The 13,995-nt window shown below is 45.6% G+C and overlaps 1 protein-coding gene across 1 annotated transcript in view; it reads right to left on the bottom strand.

Annotated features, from left to right (window-relative positions):
* MTM1 (myotubularin 1) overlaps positions 1-10,565 on the bottom strand; it is a 40,894-nt gene extending 30,329 nt beyond the window's left edge. Inside the window, exon 1 of the mRNA XM_082207258.1 lies at positions 10,379-10,565. Coding sequence (XP_082063384.1) covers positions 10,379-10,526 — 148 coding nt within the window. The 5' untranslated portion in view covers positions 10,527-10,565. The remainder of the gene's footprint in view (positions 1-10,378) is intronic.
* Between the last annotated feature and the right edge of the window lie 3,430 nt (positions 10,566-13,995).

Below are 13,995 nucleotides of genomic sequence, written 5' to 3'. Positions count from 1 at the left end.
GAAATCAGCTCTGAGTGCTCACCGGAAGGACAGATCCTGAAGCCGAGACTCCAATACTTTGGCCACCTCATGAGAAGAAAAGACTCCCTGGAAAAGACCCTGATGTTGGGAAAGATGGAAGGCACAAGGAGAAGAGGACGAGATGGTTGGATAGTGTTCTCGAAGCTACCAGCATGAGTTTGACCAAACTGCGGGAGGCAGTGGAAGACAGGAGTGCCTGGCGTGCTCTGGTCCATGGGGTCACGAAGAGTTGGACACGACTAAACGACTAAACAACAACAACAACATCTGGTTGGGTTTTCCCAGCCACTCTGGGCAGCTTCCAACAAAAATTAAAAATACATTAAAATGTCAAATATCAAAATCTTCCCTAAACCGGGCTGCCTTCACATGTCTTCTAAATGTCAGGTAGTTGTTTACCTCTTTGACATGTGATGGGAGGGTGTTCCACAGGGCAGGCGCCACTACTGAGAAGGCCCTCTGCCTGGTTCCCTGTAACCACACTTCTCACAGCAAGGGAACCGCCAGAAGGCCCTTGGCGCTGGACCTCAGTGTCCAGGCTGAATGATGGGGGTGAAGACGCTCCTTCAGGTATACTGGGCTGAGGCCGTTTAGGGATTTAAAGGTCAGCACCAACACTTTGAATTGTGCTTGGAAATGTACTGGGAGCCAATGTAGGTCTTTCAGGACCGGTGTTACATGGTCTTGGGTGCCGCTCCCAATCACCAGTCTAGCTGCCGCATTCTGGATTAGTTGTAGTTTCCGGGTCACCTTCAAAGGTAGCCCCATGTAGAGTATGTTACAGTATTCGAGCGGGAGATAACTAGAGCATGCACCACTCTGGCAAGACAGTCTGCGGGCAGGTAGGGTCTCAGCCTGCCTACCAGATGGAGCTGGTAGACAGCTGCCCTGGATACTGAATTGAACTGCACCTCCATGGACAGCTGTGAGTCCAAAATGACTCCCAGGCTGCGCACCTGGTCCTTCAGGGGCACAATTACCCCATTCAGGACAAGGGAGTCCTCTACACCCACCCACTCGCTGTCCCCCAAGAACAGTACTTCTATCTTGTCAGGATTCACCCTCAATTCATTAGCCGCCATCCATCCTCCAACCACATCCAGGCACTCACACAGGACCTTCACTGGTTCCAGTTTAAAAGAGGTAAAGCTGGGTATCATCCGCATATTATGTGCACCCAGCCCAAACTCCCTGATGATCTCTCCCAGAGGCTGCATGTAGATGTTAGAAAGCATAGGCACCCCACAAGTGAGTTCACAGGGGTTTGAACACTCATCCCCCCCCCACCACTGGTGGTTATTGAAAAAGCTCCAGAGATGTAACAACACTAACAGTAGTTAATTTACAAACCACTGTCACATTAAAACAATTATTTAACACTTGAAATGTGAAATCACAGGAAACCCAACTATCCCTGTTAAGGTATCACCACAGTAAGATAGCACTTTTATACTGCAGATGGGGTACCAAGGCTGAAAGACAGTGGTTTGCTTAAGATGGTCTTCCGTAACCTGGAGCCTTCCAGATGTTTTGGACTACAATCCCCATTATCTCTGACCATTGGGAGTTGGACTCCTACATACCTGAAAGGCACCAGGCTGCAGAACACTGGCTTAAGATGTGAGCTCATGGGGCAGACAATATTTGAACAAGAGCTACTTAGCTCATAGCTCAAGTTTCTTAGCCACTAGGCCAGGGGTCTGCAACCCGCGGCTCCGGAACCGCATGTGGCTCTTTTACACCTTTGCCGCGGCTCCGGGGCGGATACTAGCGAGGGGAGGAGGCGCATTGTGCGCCCCGACACTCCCCACTGTGGCGGGCACTGTACTGGCTGTGATGTCGCATGGGGGCGGTGCGTGCGTTAGTCACCGCACCGTCCCAACGTCACCTTCCCGCCCACCGTCAGATCAGAGGGCAGCGGCGCGCATGCTTTAAATGTCACAATGGTTTTGCGGCTCCCAGGTTTTTTTCCCCTTCGTAAACGGGTCCAAGTGGCTCTTTTTGTCTTAAAGGTTGCAGACCCACTTTGCTCTCAAAGATTCTGAATGCAATCCTACACCCACCTACCTCGGATGGAAGCAAGCTTTCTTTGAAGAAAGAAAGGGTGGGGGAGCAGGTCTTTTGAGGCTGCATGTCAAGTTACTGAACATTACTCTCTCTTATTGTTTTATTTTGTACCACTTGCAACTTGGTAATCTGCGGTCAATTTATTGTTATTATTATAACTGCTTGCTTAATTGTTTTCATATCTGGCACGGTTCTATCTTATGTTAGGCATTCCGACAGCCCTTTTTGGTCTAAAGATGTGGGCTGCAACTGATAATACATATCTAAAATTAAACTTCTGAAGCTAAGACTACAATGCTTCAGTGGGTAGTATTTCTGCTTAAACACAGTACCTGCCCAGCAGAATAATATTTCCAAATAGCACCCTGGGAGTTTTGCCATCTTAAAAGGGGAAATTCAATATAGACGTTGCTATGTAAAAACACCCACTTTTTCTTCCCATAGAACTGATTATATGAGTTGTTTCTGGAAAGCTGCCAAAGAAAGACTGCAGCAGAACCTGAAACGGTACTCTATCCAGAGTCTTAAAATAGCAGAAACTATCCAATTGTTAAGCAGCAGTCATTGCCATTCCAGAGTTCGTTTCTATTGTTTTAACCCGGTTTCCTGGAGCTGTGCATCCCTGTCTTTAGATCATCACTACTTGGGACCTCAGGAATCCCCAGAATATATATCCTTCAGCAGAAATTGCTTGCATTTCAAATAATGTACTTTATAAACTATTCATGAAAAGATAGCTATTTACTACTACTCAGAACGTTTTTTTCTGAAACCCAAGGCTAGTAATATACTTCAAAATCTAGCTGCCAACATTTCTTAGATGCCATTTAATAAAATGTGATGCTCATGGGAAGATCCAGCGGCAGCAACGAAGCTCAAGACCTCTGTTAATTTCTTACTCATGCAGATTTGTAGCTTGCTACCTTCAGGCAAACATTTCCACGCTGACTTGCATATCATACAACACAAACATGCATCTGCTCTGGAACCCCTGTGCATTGCAGAATATTGGAGCACATTTTCTAACCAAGGGTGTACAGCCGATTCTCACAGCAGAGTCCAGGTCCACTTGGCTCAACACTACCATGCATGGACTTCATATGCCACTTAGAAGAGGTCCAAGGCTTCCCTGAAGCTGATCATTGCATGAGGAAGATTGGGAGCAGAAATCAACATGTCTCTGAAATCAGCCCCATGAAAGCTCCCAGGAGTCCCCAGGGCACAGAGTGAATACCTCAAACAGAGGCCACTGGGCAAAAAGACAGGGATTCCAAATAGGACCAAAGAGAGAGTTGGCCATATCTACAGCATGCATTTCAAGCCCATTTATACCACTTTAACAGTTATGACTTACCCTAAAGAATTCTGGAAATTGTACTTTACTCCTCACAGAGCTACAATTCACAGCACCCTTACCAAACTGAAGTTTCCAGGAATTGTAGGGTGAAGCCATGTGCTTCAGATGTGTGGTGTGGATATGACCACTGACCGAAACCCCGTGCAGGAGACAGCAGGCAGAAGGTAAGAGTCATAAAGAAAACAACATTTAAGGGATAAAGCCCTGCATTGCTTTGGAATTCTGGAACAAGACGTGGATCCTGAACAAAATCCAAAGTTTTCTGGAATACAAAACACCCCTGCAGGCAAATGAAATTTGTACTGCTACCAGTGTGTACACTGGGACCTCTTTGTTTGTTTGGCAATGGCAAGTCGTCCCCCCCCCCCTTGAATTTATGCCCATCTTTTTAGGATGACGATGCAGTAATGCCTCTGAAAAAACATTTACTTTGGGACTGTGACCCAGGAGCTAAATGACCCGAGGTATTATATCAATCTGTATATTTACTCAGCTGGGAATAGTTCCAACCCCACAAGCCTCCGCATGATTCCTACCAAACCTCTTGCGGAGAAAATTATATCAGTACATGAGCTAGAGATGCCAAGGAGCCTGAGGCAGGTAGACAAATGCTTCTTCTTTTAGCTCCCGTCATGTGTGGCCGTCCTTTAGGAACCAGTGCTCTTGAGAGCAGCTTGTTCAGCTGTAGATATGTCATATTTTGGACAATTCAGAAGCATTGTAGCCACGTATTTTAATAATTCTCCAGTTTTTGCTAGCTTATTTTATCTCCATTCATGCCCCTTGGATGTTCCCTATATAGTGAAGTTGAAATGAAACTTTATAGTAAAAAAAAGGGGCGGTGGAGGAGAGTGCAAAGGCAAATGCAAAAGCGGCAACTTTCTCACTCTCCAAATTTTTGCTCTCCTACAACTAGCCTGTTTCAGAGGGATGAAGGGTATCATCAGCATATTTCAAAGTGGCTACAGAGCCTCAATGTTCTGGAAGACCTGCTGGTAATGTTAGGCTGGCTAAGAAAATATGGCTGCCCCGGAACAACCTAGCTCAAAGGCTTATTCTTTCTTTCAAACCTAAATGCCTTCAAAACAAATGTGGGGTTGTCCAGTAGCCCAGTTTCAGGCCAGAAACCCTCTGAACTAAAAGGCTACACTGTAGTTCTCAACACCCACTACCAACAGTTTGGGGGCACAGCAGACATTTTCTGCAATCCAATGTTTGCTTCCAACCATCTGTTAGGAATCATTGACATCAATAACTTCCACCAGTAATGAATAAGTACTTGCTTTTAAAAAGTATTTTTAGTCCTTATAAACAGGCAAAGGCTTATTTCAAGGTGCAATGTTAATACGTTTTTTCAATCTAAAAAACCCCCAAATACTACAGTCAACATTTGTCTGTCTATAATAGAGCCTATACTGGCATAGAGCAGGCAGGGAGCAGTCATTTATTATAACTGAGTTATGGGAAGAAGGTAGAAAGATGACATTACTGCCTTCTTTTTAAGATGGCCTTCACATAGACAAGAGTGAAGAGACCCTTACCTCTGTAGACTCAAACCCAAGGCTTTCCTGTAATTTGGGCCTGCCTGCAAATTGGATGCTATTTATTGAAAATACACTGGGGGGGTGAGGGGGGAATCAGCCCGGAGCCTCTCTCAATAAGCCAACAGAAAAATTAAAAGTGATTGAGAAAAACTTCTCATACATCTAATTCAGCTATTGCTTGAAACAGTTTCACACACAGAGAAAAGGGAATGTCCTGTCAAGCCTTAGAACCAAATCCTAAAATCAATTTTACAAAAATAGTTCCATTTCAATCAACAGTTGAATCATAACAATTTGAAAGGCCTTTCACAATTTTGGAAGGCAATACTAAGCTGCCTCAGGAAAACATATATAAAATGAAATAAAAAATTGAGTAAAATAATAGCACACCCCAAAAGAATGCTTTAGAACAACTCCCCTTAACTGCTATTAATTTTCTGAATTTCCACCTAGAACACTACTACATTTTTATCCAGTCAAAACATTACAGAGTATCCAGTTCGTTTACGAAGAAACAACTTTCTAGAGCTAAAAATAGGCCAAAAGAAACCGAAGCTAGAATCCAAATTCACACAACTATGTTGTGTAAACTATTTCAGTACAAGGACTTAAGAGATTTTTCTTGTGCTGCCTATTTTGCAGATTCCAGCAATATTAATAAAAAGGAACTTCCTGTGTGAGAGTCTCTGCCTCACATAAATGCACACGCTCTCAAAGAGATCAAGAAACTTCAAAACTCTGGCATCCAAATGGGAAATAAAGTTGCTTGGCCTCATGGGGAGACAAACACATGCAGGAGTATACAAGACAACTACATACTCACACATGCATGAAAGTACTGTAACTTCTAATACAGATTCCATATAAAAAACAATAGTAACTGCAACCATCTCCATAATTCACTGGAAGGTAACACTATGGGGCAGCCTAAAAAAACACAACCCAAAACCAACCAACACCTGAAGTTTTCTTGGCTTGCTATCACAACACTGTTAAGAGTTGTGGCACTAATAAACAAAGCTGTTATAATGCAGCACCTGCAACAAGTCATCATAATTGCGGTCAATTTCTTATTTCCAACAGTGGGCTAGATCACCTGCCTGCCCACTATAACTTTCCGGCTGCAAAGGAGCACCCCATCACAAGTGATGCTATACAATGGAGGGTGGGGGAGCTTTTTCCGCTCAAGGGCCACATTTCCTTATGGGCAACAACCTTCCAGGCACCACCTGCCAGTAGAAGAGGAGCCAAAGGCAAATGAGGCTTGAGCAATAGGTACAACTCTTACCTTTGTACAGCAGGCAACATTCCAGCCTCTACAAAAGCCAAAGTTTTCTACACACATGAACACACAGGCACACCTCTCTCCATTCCAGCCAGGCAAAAGCATCTAAAGAGTGTACAGAACAGGGACAGTGAAGAGTGTGGCTTGGGGAGTAGGAATGCTCTGGAAAGAGCCCCAAGGGCCAAACAAACAGCCTTGAAGGGCCACATTTGACTCCTGGACCAGAGGTCTGCATGTAATTACTGCAGGTTCTCCCAGTTCCTTACTGGAGGAGGAAGAACTGTGCCTACTGAGTTCCTGAATGGATACTACAGGGGAGGAGGAGGGTCACAGAGCCTCTGCAGGCCTGTGAACCAGCCAAGACCAAAGGACTAAAGAGCCTAAAGAAGCAGACTTTAAATTTTTAAACTTTGATTGCCTCCTTCTTGCCTATAAGGTACCATTCCTATAATATATGACTGAGAACATATGGAACTGGGCAGAGGCCCTTCTCAGTACTGGTGCCCACCCTGTGGAACGCTCTCTTACCAGATGTAAAGGAAATGAGTAACTATATAACCTTTAGAAGACATCTGAAGGCAGCCCTGCATAGGGAAGTTTTTTAATGTTTAATGTGTTACTATGTTTCTATAGGGACGCGGGTGGCGCTGTGGGTTAAAGCCTCAGCGCCTAGGGCTTGCCGATCGAAAGGTCGGCGGTTCGAATCCCCGCGGCGGGGTGCGCTCCCGCTGCTCGGTCCCAGCGCCTGCCAACCTAGCAGTTCGAAAGCACCCCCGGTGCTTTCCTTACCAGCGGGAAGGTAAACGGCGTTCCGTGTGCTGCGCTGGCTCGCCAGATGCAGCTTTGTCACGCTGGCCACGTGACCCGGAAGTGTCTCCGGACAGCGCTGGCCCCCGGCCTATAGATGTGAGATGGGCGCACAAACCCCAGAGTCTGTCAAGACTGGCCCGTTCGGGCAGGGGTACCTTTACCTTTACCTTTATGTTTCTATATACATTGGTACCTCGGGTTACATACACTTCAGGTTACAGACTCCACTAACCCAGAAATAATACCTCGGGATGAGAACAGAAATCATGCTCTGCCGGCACAGTGACAGCAGGAGGCCCCATTAGCTAAAGTGTTGCTTCAGGCTAAGAACAGTTTCAGGTTAAGAGCGGACCTCCGGAACGAATTAAGTACTTAACCGAGATACCACTGTATGCTGGAAGCCTCCCCGAGTGGCTGGGCAACCCAGTCAAATGTGGAGGTACAAATAATAAATTATTATTACAATTAATAAATTATTATTATGGCTATATTCTCCAACTGATGTAAGGGTAGCCAACATGGTGACGTCAAGATTTTGTTGGACCTAAACTTCCATCAGCCCAAGCCAGCACAGTGAATGATCAGAGATGATTGCAACTGCAGGACAGCAAAATTTGGGGGGCTTCACACTTCATTTCTCTGCACCCATGATATGAGACTCATTTCAGCATTCATTTCATGAGAATGCCAAGTAGCCTAAAGATCACAGTTGGACACAAACTGAAGCAAACATGTAAACCAGCGAGCAAAGCTTAAATGCAATATATATTTGCAAGATCATGACTTCAGTTTGGTAGCTGGGAATTAGATTACGGCTATGAAATCAACACCTATTATTTGATATATCTCCATTCAGGGATAAAAGAACATATGAAACAATACATGAGTCAGGGAAAGAATTATGTAGACAACGCAGCCCAATAAAGAAGACGCCCCAAACGTAGAATGCTACAATATTCCTCAATGCTCAAAATTCAGAATACAATGCGTTCAGAAATCACCTGGCATTACATTACAATATTTCCCCGACAAGAGGCTGAACCTCTGCTGAACCTAAACAGGAAAGCCACCATACTGTGAGAAGAACTTACGCATAGCATGCTAAGAAAGAAAAGGCAAAGCTCCTGCACAAAGTCTTATTTGAATCCATCTAAAATAGGGCCAAAGTGAGGCCTTCTAAAAGCTTGTGGGAGGAAAACAATAGGAGAGATGAGGGAGTGGCAAAACACATGCTTTGTTCATGTTCAGTCCTTGGCATCTCCAGATAAAGGGTGATGGGAAAGACTAGAACCCCTGAAGAGTCATTGCCAGTCAGAGTGGACAACACTGGGATAGATCAGAGAATCCTAGAATTGTAAAGTTGGAAGTTGGTCAGGAATCTAAACCAAAGTATCCAGGACAGATGGCCACCCAACCTCTGCTTAAAACCTCCAAGGAAGAAGAGTCCACCACCTTCCATTCCACAGCCAAACAGCTCTTACCACCAGAAAAGTCTTCCCAATATTTAGTTAGAATCTCCTTTCATGTAACTTGAAGCCACTGGTTCGAGTGCTACACTCTGGAGCAGGAGAAAACAAGCATGCTCTATCCTCCATGTGACAGCCCTTCAGATACTTGAAGATGGTTATAGTATCTCCTCTCAGTCTCCTATTTTCCAGGCTAAACATACCCAGGTTCCTCAACTGTTCCTCAAAAAGCTTGGTTTCCAAACCCTTGACCATCTTGGTTGCCCTCCCCTGAACACGTTCCAGCTTGTCAACATCCTTCTTAAATTGTAAAACCCGCCAAAAAAAATAAAAAAATTGTAGCACCCAGAACTAGACAAAGCACTCCAGGTTGGGTCTGACCAAGGCAGAATAGTGTGGAAGTATTACTTCCCTTGATCAGGACACTATACCTCTGGTGATGAATAGGATTAGCTTTTTTTGCTGCTGCATCACACATATGGGTAGGTAGTCTAACCTGCTCAAAGGCAGCTTCCTATGTTCCCAGGAGGTGAATGTCCCCTAGCAGAGGAAACAGTGAGAGTGGGAGAAAGAAAAGAAGATAATCCCATCATAGTTTGAGACTGAAAGGGAAAATAACTAAGGAACTACTATTTAATACAAGGGACATCACAGAGATATAAAACAGAGGTGTAGCTACTGTAGAAACCTTAGGGGTATGAAGAAATGAAACTTAGGAGAAAATCTGAATTAGAGGAACTGCAAAAAAAAATATTAAGTGGTAAGTCAAACCACTATACTGATGTAGAAGTGAAAACAATATAATTAGAAGGAGCTCTCATTTAGTGGGGGAATACTATATAGAGAGAATATTCATCCATGCGGTATGCAAGGACATATGGGAAAATGTGTGTAAAGGGAGAGGCGAACATATTAAGATGTTAAAGCACACAGAACACACATGGGGGAACCTGCTGAGTGTGTGTGTCCATGAAAACAGGCAGGCGTGGGATGGGTACTTGTGTTTGAAAAAGAAGGTGGGACTGGAGTGGGTTGAAGGGGGAAATTCCTTAAATGGAACAAGAGCACACCTTTAACTGGAAGCTGTATAAATGCATTGGAGGAACCTGAAGACAACCAACAGCACAGGCTAGGAAGCAGCAGGTCTCAACGGGCACCACCGCATTCCCAAGCCTAACTTATGGCCAGTAGCATAAAGATGGAGTACGGCCCTGAGGCAGCCCAGGGGGGCTACTACTATACCTGCGTTTCCCAACCTGTGGGTTGTCACCTGCAAACAGCCCACAGAATCCTGCACAAGTGGGTTGTGGGCTCCACAAATTCCCTTTGCATTGGTGCCCCGAGGGGCGGTTTCAGAGGAGGCAAATCTGTGCCAAAGTGGTGGCGGCCACACAAAAAAAGAACTCTGAGTTCCCCAAAACTCACAACAACACACCATACCAAGTAAACCTGAACGAAGAAGATTGGGGACCACAGGGGGCAGCTGGGGGGGGGCTCTCTCCATATACATTTACAAATACAGTACAGTATGTTTGTGTGTGTGAAGCCACAAGCCCCCTCCCCTCGCATGAGGAAAGCTAGCACTTGCCCACGTACCCTGATGTGCTGCTTTTCTGCTTGCGGGGGAGGGCGCGCTTCTGATGCCGTTTCAAGGCGATTTAAATCTGTATTCCCTTCGCCCCCCCTCCCTCCACGAGCTGCAGCCTGAGGGGAATCAGTCGTCACCCACTCAACCCCGTCAGCCCCCCCCACCGCCCCCCCCGCGGGCAAGGCAGGCCTCAACCGCCCACCTTCCAAGGAAGGGGAAAAGGGCTGCCCTGACGCTCACCGAGCTGTGGCGGCCTCGTCGTCTCCGTCGCCAGCGTCCCGCGCCCTCCTCCTCCCAGCCCCCGCTTTTTGTTTCCCCCCTTTGGGTCACGTGACAACAGCTGACCGGAAACGGCCGCCCTCTTTAGGGGTCGGAGCGAGCGAGGCATAGTTTATACGGGCAAGAGGGAAAAGGAGCGGAGGGTGCCGGGAGCTGTAGTCCGAGGGGCCTACGCCCTGACGTCACGCGCCCCTCGCTCTCTCTCAGCCCGCCCGCCCGCCCGGTGCTTGTCGGGAGATGTAGGCGTTTTGTAAAGCAAAACCTGGACTCTGCCGTGCCTCCGCTGCAGAGCAGAAACTGGTGGCTGCTACTTTTCAAGGGGCGATTCTGGACCCTGGGCTAAAATGATTTGTTTTGTTTAAGGAAACGGAACCTTGAGAGCTGGAATGGGCTCCCTGAAGGTCATCCAGTCTAACCCGCGAGCAATGCAGGAATCACGTTAGGAGGACGCTGCTAATGTGCCAGCAGCTTTATCGATGCTGCAGCACCTGGTGGTATCACAGCAATATTACACAGTGAATTAATTTCAACCTCTTTAAGCGGCTTACAAAAAATAATAATATTAAAAATATCCTTCAAAGTAATTAAAAATATTCCAAAAGACAGTTAAAATTAGTAGTAACAAAAAACAAAAAACCAGTTGAAATGCATCCATAACTTCTGGTCTAGATAGGCTTATTTATCTATTTTTGCTTGTATGCCCCACCTTTCCTCCCACTAGTCTCAAGGTGGCATACCCATTGTATCCTCAGAACAGCCCTGTGAGCTAGGTTTGGTTTAAGCGGCAGTGAATAGGTTAAGGTTGCCCAATGAACTTCATAGCTTTGTGGAAATTTGAACACTGATTTCCCCAAGACCCTCCTCATCCAACACACTGTCTGCGGGTGGGGGCCCTCTTATCTGCATACTGCTGAATGGATTTCTACCACAAAGTCCTGCTCTGATGGCATACCTGGCTGGCAGATTGTAGAGAAGGTGGGTTGTAATGTCCTGTGTAAGGTTGGAAGTAGATTTCACCTGGTGCAGGTGAGAATTACACCCACACCTTGAAAAACACTTGACGTTCCAAGTGGCTGTAGCAATAGGCAGGCCTTATTACAGTATATCCAAACTCTTACTGATGCAGTAACACTTTTTTGTTCATTCATTGCTTCTGAGACTGGTTCCAGTTCCAGTTTGTAAGTGCACCCTTTAAAGTAAAATAAAGTTTATGACTTATTTCCATGAATACAGAACAAAATCATAGATAGGTTTTCACATAGCAACATCTGTCTATCAATCAAAAGTAGACAAACGCATTGAATGTTGTCAGTACTAACAGAGTAACTTCATTAGATAAGAAATAATTCTTACAGAGAACACAACCTTCTTCCATTCTGGAATGTGGGTTCTACACAGATAGCTTCTGGCAATATCCCTAATAGCAGTAGTGATGGAGCACTCATGAAAATGCTAAGGAGAGTGTGTTTGTGTGGCACTAGTTCACATATTACATTTGTTCACACCATTATGCATCTGGAGAGAGTTGTGACTTCATAAAAGGAAGGTGGAAGGGAAAGAAAGAAGCAGATAACTTGTATGTACAGTGGTGTGTATTTAAAAAAATTATATTAGTGGTTGATTTTTTTAAATTTTCATACCAATACTTGCCTGGAGTCTTCTTGTAAAATAAGTACAATGGTATCTTAGGTTACATATGCTTCAGGTTACATACGCTTCAGGTTACAGACTCCGCTAACCCAGAAATAGTGCTTCAAGTTAAGAACTTTGCTTCAGAATGAGAACAGAAATCATGCTCCGGCGGCGCGGTAGCAGCAGGAGGCCCCATTAGCTAAAGTGGTGCTTCAGGTTAAGAACAGTTTCAGGTTAAGTACGGACCTCCGAAATGAATTAAGTACTTAACCTGAGTTACCACTGTAAAAGATAGTTCCTTAAAACAATAAAACAGGCTAATGTCTTTTTGAGCGCTGTTACTTCTCTTTTTGTCTATTTCCCTTCCATAGAGCTTTGCATGCACACACTGCCATTTGCAAAAAGAAAAAAAAGGACTGCCCTGCTCACTCCGCACACACACACCCATCCACGCTTCCTTTTTCAGACTCATGTTTGCGTGCTGACCTCAATTCCTCAGCGGTGGCTCCGTCCTATTTAAAGCCCACTTCCCCACCTTGTCCTTTTACAGCACAGATTGCTGGCTGAATCCATATCTCCGTAGCTGAGCAAGGCATTACCTTGCAGTAAAATGAGGCAGCAGCCCGAGGCCTAGGCAAGACAAGTGAAAGAAATTGCGAGCGAGAAGCACAAACTCAAATGGCACATATTGCTAAATCAGCAGTAAAGTGCATCAGACCTGCCACACATGCTGTCAAAAATAAGAGAATAATTTCTCTCCCTCTCTCACAGTGCCAGAAATTAGAGCCACACACTGAAGTTGTGTATGGTGCCCCCAATTTGATTGCTACACTCACCATGGCAAATACTCCACCAAGTGTGACGAGCTCCAGTCTCAGCCTTGGAGGTGGAGGAGGCAGGGTGTACTGTATCTCCTCTCGAGGATGGGCCCGGAGAGGGGGTGGCTATGGAGAGTCACCCTAGAAGTCCTCCTTTTGAGAATCAAGAGGTGGACTTTGCGCTTTCAAATTTCAGCGGTGCTCTGTGCAATGCCAACAATTTGGTAGCCCCGCCCACCTCTTGCCTTCCATTCTAAGTCATTGGGTGGAGCTACACACGGGGGATGGGGGGACTACGACGCTATAAATAACTCAGAAATTAAATTGTTATAACAAAAAGGAAAAAAACCGCTATGGAAAATTGTGTAGAAATTTGTTTTTACTCTCTGGTGCCATCTGGTGTTGGATTTTTAAAGCGCGTTCAAAACAGTGTTTCCTTACTAACGTCCATTGCTGAGGTGCCCTCTGCAGCACCCTCTTGGCTCGACACCCAGTATGGGTTAACCAAATGTGATCCCCTAAACCTACCTCTGCTAGAAGAGCCTCAGAAGGGCAGCTCAAGGAATGACCTGCTGCCTCCCTATACCCAGCTCCAGATGCTTGGAGTTGGGGAGGTGAGGGCGGATCATCCCTGGCCAGTGCCAGGGCAGGAATAAAACTTCATTCACAGAAAGAGGGTCACAGCCGAGAGGTGTCTTGAACCCAGGTCTACCTTGTCTGACCCTTTGCTACACTACACCGGCTCTATTTATTGCATACCCTTTTCTGGCTTGTGGGTCCCTCTCCCCTTTCATATGCTACAGCTCCCTTGTACGAACCTGTGTGAAAGTTTTTTCAAATTGAGACTGAACTTCTGCACTCCTGTGCAGCTGTATTGAACATGAAGCTAATGGGTGTCACCAAAATGTTACTTTATCTTAAGATGTCAAAACGACTCAGTAGCCTGGTTCGGACATCACACCAAGCCAAACCAAGCCATGGCTTAGCACAAAGGTGGGGTCCAGCAGAGGCGGTTTTGGGGCGGTGCAACCAGTTCTGCTTCACTGGCCACCAACACTAGAGGGTGCTACAGGACTTGGCAACTATAACATAGTGAATTGAGCAGGATGGAAGGTGAGAGGCAGATGT

Source organism: Podarcis vaucheri (assembly GCF_965113315.1).
Source record: "Podarcis vaucheri genome assembly, chromosome: Z".
NCBI classification, from domain to species: Eukaryota; Metazoa; Chordata; class Lepidosauria; order Squamata; family Lacertidae; genus Podarcis; species Podarcis vaucheri.
This window is presented reverse-complemented; position numbering and strand designations above follow the sequence as displayed.